At 43.4% G+C, this 7174-nt stretch overlaps 1 protein-coding gene across 1 annotated transcript; it reads left to right on the forward strand.

Annotated features, from left to right (window-relative positions):
* Window positions 1-5558: 5558 nt before the first annotated feature.
* On the forward strand, window positions 5559-6408 carry LOC121481987 (40S ribosomal protein S6-like). The gene has a single exon (XM_041739715.1). The coding sequence runs from the start codon at window positions 5602-5604 to the stop codon at window positions 6349-6351; it is 750 nt and encodes a 249-aa protein (XP_041595649.1). The 5' UTR covers window positions 5559-5601; the 3' UTR covers window positions 6352-6408.
* Window positions 6409-7174: the final 766 nt, after the last annotated feature.

Below are 7174 nucleotides of genomic sequence, written 5' to 3' on the forward strand. Positions count from 1 at the left end.
AGGATATAAACCTAGTGATTCAAAGGGGCAAATGCACCCCAATGCTTTTGTCGGCAATGTCCATATAGCCAAAATGTGAAAAGGGCCCAGATGTCCAACAACAGATGAGTAAATAAAGAAGATGTGATACACACACACACACACACACACACACACACACACACACTGGAATATCACTCAGTTATCGAAAAGAATGAAATCATGCCATTTATAATGATGTGGATGGAACTAGAGGGTATTATGCTGAGTGAAATAAGTCAGTCAGAGAAAGACAACCATATCATTTCACTCATATGTGGAATTTAAGAAGCAAAACAGATAAACATGGGGGAAGGGAAAGAAAACTAAAGTAAAATGAAAATTGAGAGAGAGGCAAAGCCTGAGTCTCTTAACTCTAGGAAACAAATGGAAGGTTGCTGGAGGGGATGTGGGTGAGGGGCGGGGTAACTGGGTGCTGACCATTGCGGAGGGCACTTAACGGAATGAGCACTGGGTGTTATATGCAACTGACAAGTCACTAGATTCTACCCCTGAAACTAATTAAAAAAAATTTTTTTTAAAGAAATAAAGATTAAAAAACTAAAAATACATTTAAAAGGTTAAAAAAATGCACAAGACATTTCCTCATCGTGAGAGTGTCTGACACAAGAGGCACGACAGAAAATTTATTATAAAGTAGTGGACCGACCGACCATTGATGATCTATATTCAATACAGGAGCATTTAATGTAAAGGAAGCACTGTTCTAGGGGCCCAGGGATCCGGGTTTGGCTGGGCTACCTCCTGCAGCCCCCAAAAGTCACCTCACTCCTCTGGTCCTCAACGTCTTCACCTATATAGTGAAACCAAACTAGCCCAGCGGTCATCACACTTCACTGTTGACCTGTTTTTGTAAATAAAGTTTTATTGGAACACAGCCACACCCATCACCTACATACTGTCCCCCACTTGCCTTTGGACTATACAGAGCAGTTGTGACAGAGATTGCGCAGTCCTTGAAGCCTCGAATATCTGCTATGTGGCCCTTTACTGGCAGTTTACTGACTCTTGGGCTAGATCATTTCTTGGGTACCAGTTCCTAAGCTTCTTCGTGATAAGAATCACCCGGGAGACTTACTGAAAATGCAGATCACCAGGCCCTGCCCCTGGAAATTTTGATTCAGTAGATCTGGTGCAGAGCCCAGTCTTTTCTATTTTGAACCAGCAAAAATGTTCTGTTCCCTCCAGGCAATGGTGTGCTAAGGACCTTTCAAGCTCTAAATTCTATCACCGTGTTATCAAATGTGTTTTCCCCTATGGCTTTATGTTTCTAATTGTGTTTAGTGTGATAAGCACACTCATTGGTCTGGAGGATGAAGGTGGAAATGAGGACACGGGTTAAAATATGCATGAGGGGGAGGGAAAGTCTCTTTCGAGTAAACATCTTCCACACAGAATTCACCAAGCATGAGGTGTACGTGCAGCTCATCAAGAGTTTGGCACCATCTCAGATATGAGGCTAACTAACTCCTTTCCTTCTAAATTTCTGTGCTTTCTGTAACCTAGCCCAAGAAAGTTTTCTCTTTCTTTCTTGAAAGGGAGTGTGTCTTGTCCTAACATTGCAGGTTACACGTGAGAAAGAGGAAGTGCTAAGGATAAACCCAGGAAAAGATGGGAAGATGGAGGGTGTTTGGTCAGGAGAAGAGTTTCAAATGGAATGATCCCACAGTCAAAGTGGTTTGACTTTCTATGAACAGCTGGACAAAGTGAGACAAGAATGTGCTCATTGCATGAAAGCCCAAGATTTATATCATCCCAAGAGCTCAGCAATGATTTATGATCCAATTACTTGTGTTTGCTTTGTGCTTTGATTCATCTGTTTTTCTCTCGCTCACCCACTCCTGATTTTGTGACTTTGTCATTATGCCAGGCTATCTCTAGGACAATCACAGTTTTCCAAAGAGCATTCACAAGTTCTTCCTCCCTGCCAGATGCTTGCAAGGTTCCCTTCCCAGCAAAACTAGCAACTCCAGAGGCTGGCTCTATCTTCCCTTGCAATTTTATATCATGTATGTCTGGGAGCTCAGCCCTCCCTGAGGATGAGGAGAAAGGACCCCTGTATGCTTTGGGTTTGAGGAAGCCAGTGAGGCCAGGAGAAAACAAATCTAAAAGATCCCAGGCCTTTGATCAGCTGGGAGGTGGCTCTCTCTGTTGGGCTTGCAGCGCCATCTCTTGGCCTCAGGCTAACAATGCTCTGGGTTCTGGAAGTGTGAAGAGATTGTAGAGTGCAGTGTAGTATCTCACACTGCGGCATGAACTATTGCTACCTGTAAATTATAGGCTGGAAGCAAATCTTTTTTTTTTTTTTTTTGCAAATCTTTAATTAAGCAATCTTCCTTGTTTGAGGTTGACTTTTGGATCTTGATACCAGAAGAATCTCCCATAGCTGCTGGGATTAGGGTTCTTCATCGTTTCACCATCTGAATCAATCTTGCTTTTTTTAATGGCTCTCTTTCTGCACATCCCCCCCCCCCCAAAGTGTTGTGAAACATCACTTAAAAATAGTCATTTTAGGGCATCTGGGTGGCTTGGTCAGGGGAGCATGCGACTACGGATCTTGTGCCCCCACGTTGGGCACAGAGTATACTTAATTTTTAAAAGTCATTTTAGTCCCTACACACTCAGATAACTTTGAGGCCCCCTCTGGTCACTTTTGATAGAGTAGCAACAAGGTGAACACACAGAAATTGATTTCTAGTAGGGAATTGCAAGTCTAGTCAAACAAATACCATTGAAGATAATTTGTTCTGAGACTTTTCAAAGACCAAAGAAACAGAAAGACTAGGAAGGATGAAGAAGATAGCAGGGAAATAGAAAAGAAAAGGGGTAACATTACCCCCAAAAAAGCATTCCCATTTCTGTACCGGATATTTTTGTTGACTGTGCTTTTCAATGCTTCTTTAAGAGTGGGAGTAAATAATGGTATGCAGAAAAAAATAATAAGTACAAGAGCAGCCAAGCCATAAAGCAAAAGCTTAATTTTATAAACAGTAAAATAAAAATAAAAAATTTAATATAATGTCCTGTTTTTGCAAGTCAACAATACACATTTATGGATAGATAAGTGAACATAATTATTCTATTAAAAACAGGTAACCCGGGGCACCTGGGTGACTCAGTGGTTGAGCAGCTGCCTTCAACTCAGGGTGTGATCCCAGGCTCCAGGGATCGAGTCCCCCATCGGGCTCCCTGCATGGAGCCTACTTCTCCCTCTGTGTCTCTGTCTCTGTGTGTCTCATAAATAAATAAATAAAATCTTTAAAAACAAAACAAAACAGACCAGGTAACCCTCCCAAATTTACCACTAATTCCTAGCTCCCTTCCCCCCACCCCTACAACATACGTACTCATTCTCGCTTTTAGGATTGGAAAAGGATTCAGAATTAATCAGATATGGTAAGTGTGAACCAGCCAGGAAAACATTTGTCTTGTTTGTCTGAGGTTTTCTTTCTTCAACATAAAGAGCCTTGTTCTTGGAGCTCAGTGGGTAGAGCATACAACTCTTGATTTTGGGGTTGTGAGTTCAAGCCCCATGTTGGGTGTAGAGATTATTTAAAAACAAAATCTTAAAAGAGAGAGAGAGAGAGAGACTTGCATTGGAGAAGAGGGTGCTTGACCACACTGATGTACCCATCTCTCATTCCATGGCCTTCACCCTAAAGCATTGTTGTTAAAAGCGCAGACCCTGGGACAGATACTCCAAGACCTTAAACAGGCTACTTATATTCCCCTACTCATTCCCTCATCTGTATAATGGACGTGATAATAGCACCCACCTCAGAGGGTTGTTGGAAGACTCCATGGTACAAGCAAGATGCTTAGAACGGTGTGTGGCATGTGATAGGTGAGCATATATAAAGTGGTGGCTATGGGGATCCCTGGGTGGCGCAGCGGTTTGGCACCTGCCTTTGGCCCAGGGCACGATCCTGGAGACCCGGGATCGAATCCCACGTCAGGCTCCCGGTGCATGGAGCCTGCTTCTCCCTCTGCCTATGTCTCTCTCTCTCTCTCTCTCTCTCTCTCTCTCTCTCTCTCTCTGTGTGACTATCATAAATAAATAAAAATTAAAAAAAAAAGTGGTGGCTATGATTACTATTATTTACCAGTCAGGTTCTATTTCTTGTCTTGCTTCCAACTTCATGTTTTCTCACCCTGATGCTTGAAGTGTTTGCTCTCATGCATATGAAGTGATCCTTCACAATCCTCACTGATCCCGAGTTAAGCTTTTTATGCAACAATCCATGTCTTCTCTGCTACTCTCTGACACAGTGATGGGGACGTGTGAGGAAAAGTGGGCTCCCAGGGGAGTCTGCCCTGAAGAGAAGGTGACTAACAAAATCTGAGGCTTTGATGGTTATGCCTGAGTTATACAGACTCATGAGAAGGATAGAAATGTGGGGGCCGGCTGATATTTATTGTGTTAGTTTGCTAGGGGTACCACAATAAAATGCCACACATTAGTGGTTTAAACAACAAATTTATTTTCTCATAATTCGAGAAGCTGGATGTCGAAGAGCAAGGTATAGTAGGTTTTCTGTGGAGGCCTCCTTCCTCGCCTTGTAGACAGCTACCTGCCTGCTGCGTCCTCGCACGGCCTCTATCTGTGCTCGTCTCTGGTGTCCTAATGTCTTCTAAGGACACCACTCATATTGGATTAGGGCCCACCTAAATGACCTTATTTTGCCTTAATTATCTCTTTAAAGGCCCTAGCTCCAAATATAGACACATTTTGCGGTGCTGATGGTTAGGATTTCAACATAGGAGTTGTGGGAGAGGGGTACAATTAAGCTCATAGCATTTATTATAAATGTTTTAATGAAAAGAAAGCCATTGTTTTACTGATAACAGAAAAGAGGCCCAGTTCTTTGCCTCATAGAGTCATATTTTCAATCCTCAAGGGGAAATAATACACATAGCGACTGAATATTCTAAGAAAGTAGATCTTTACGAGCTATTTTAGTTAGTTTAGCCCAAAGCAAGTTCATATTAGAAATCAAATGTGGGGGCACCTGGGTGACTCAGTTGGTGAAGTGTCTGCCTTCGGCTCAGGTCATAATCCCAGGGTCCTGAGAGCGAGTCCCGCCATGGGGGATCCTGCTTTTCCCTCTCCCTCTGCATGCTGCTCCTCCTGCTTGTGCAATCTCTCTCTGTCAAAGAGATAAATAAAATCTTTTTTAAAAAATTTTAAAAATGGGCAGCCCTGGTGGCTCAGCAGTCTAGCACCGACTTCAGTCCAGGCATGATCCCGGAGACCTGGGATCGAGTCCCACGTCAGGCTCCCTGCCTGGGGCCTGCTTCTCCCTCTGCCTGTGTCTCTGCCTCTCTCTCTCTCTCTTTGTGTCTCTCATGAATAAATAAATAAAATCTTTAAAAAAATTTTAAAAGAAGTCAAATATGATCCTTCACAGCAATTTAAAAGTGAAATTTATTTTTTATTATTATTCATTTATTTGTTTTTCCATGTAGATGCTCATACTTCCCTCCATGCATTACATTATTTGTAAAAAGAAAAAAAAAATCGCTCTTTTTCGTGGCGCCTCCGAGGCGGTAGGCCGCTTCAGGATGAAGCTGAACATCTCTTTCCCAGCTACTGGCTGCCAGAAACTCATTGAAGTGGATGATGAGCGCAAACTGCGTACCTTTTATGAGAAGCGTATGGCCACAGAAGTTGCTGCCGATGCTCTGGGCGAGGAATGGAAGGGTTACGTGGTGCGAATCAGTGGTGGCAATGACAAACAAGGCTTCCCCATGAAGCAGGGTGTCTTGACCCACAGCCGCGTCTGCCTGCTGCTAAGTAAGGGGCATTCCTGCTACCGACCCAGGAGGACTGGAGAGAGGAAGCGCAAATCTGTTCGGGGTTGCATTGTGGATGCCAATCTCAGTGCTCTCAATTTGGTTATTGTGAAAAAAGGGGAGAAGGATATTCCTGGACTCACGGATACTACTGTGCCTCGTCGCCTGGGGCCCAAAAGAGCCAGCAGAATCCGAAAGCTTTTTAATTTGTCAAAAGAAGACGATGTCCGCCAGTATGTTGTTAGAAAGCCCCTAAACAAAGAAGGTAAGAAACCTAGAACCAAAGCACCCAAGATTCAGCGTCTTGTTACTCCACGTGTCCTCCAACACAAACGTCGGCGTATTGCTTTGAAGAAACAGCGTACTAAGAAAAATAAGGAAGAGGCTGCAGAATATGCTCAACTTTTGGCCAAGAGAATGAAGGAGGCCAAAGAAAAACGCCAGGAACAGATTGCCAAGAGACGGAGGCTGTCCTCTCTGAGAGCTTCTACCTCTAAGTCTGAGTCCAGTCAAAAATGAGATTTTCTAAGAGTGACAAAATAAATAAGATCAGACACCAAAAAAAAAAAAAAAAAATCTATCAAACATTTACTATAGGAACCATATTTGAAATACAAAGATGAATGTCCTAGGCTCCATCAGTGAGGCACACATAATAAAATGAGGGCTGGAAACAAGGGACAGATAATGAAAATAATGATGGTGGTAGATGTGCCATGGCATGTCCAGACTGGAGGTCTGGCTGACTGAGGCTGAACATCGGGGCTAATAGAAGGCTTTCTCTGGAAGATGGTGCCTGGTCCAAAGATTTCAGCCAGAGGAAGATAGAGTGAAAAAACAGTAAACAGACTTGTACCCAGACACGTGGGGGATGAAGCCCCCAGAGCTGTTCACTTCTCAATGAGAAGCACATGCGTCCCTGGGATAATCTAAGGGAGACACTTAGGACATCTTTTGACCAACTCTTTGACTCATTTTTAAGCAATATTTAAAACATACCTCTTATGTACTAAGATGTCTTGGCCGGGTCAGAACTGAGTCTCTTTGGCTGCCTCTCCCTTCCACTCCAGAAGCCTAGCTTTGTCTTTATGTTCTGTGTGACATTTTCCGAATGGCCCCATGTGTTTGGGGAGATATTACCAGGGGTTGGAATTAGAATGGAACCTCGTGAGAAAGAATTTGAACCTTGTCCACAATCAGAGTTCATTACAGATATAGCTCTAGGGCTGAGACCCCAGGGACAGCCAGACTGCAGAGAAGGACAGGGAGCCAGGGGATTCAAACACACACACACACACAACAACAACAACAACAACAACAACAACAACCCACCAGTGAGTGA

Source organism: Vulpes lagopus, chromosome 24 (genome assembly GCF_018345385.1).
Source record: "Vulpes lagopus strain Blue_001 chromosome 24, ASM1834538v1, whole genome shotgun sequence".
Lineage (NCBI taxonomy): Eukaryota > Metazoa > Chordata > Mammalia > Carnivora > Canidae > Vulpes > Vulpes lagopus.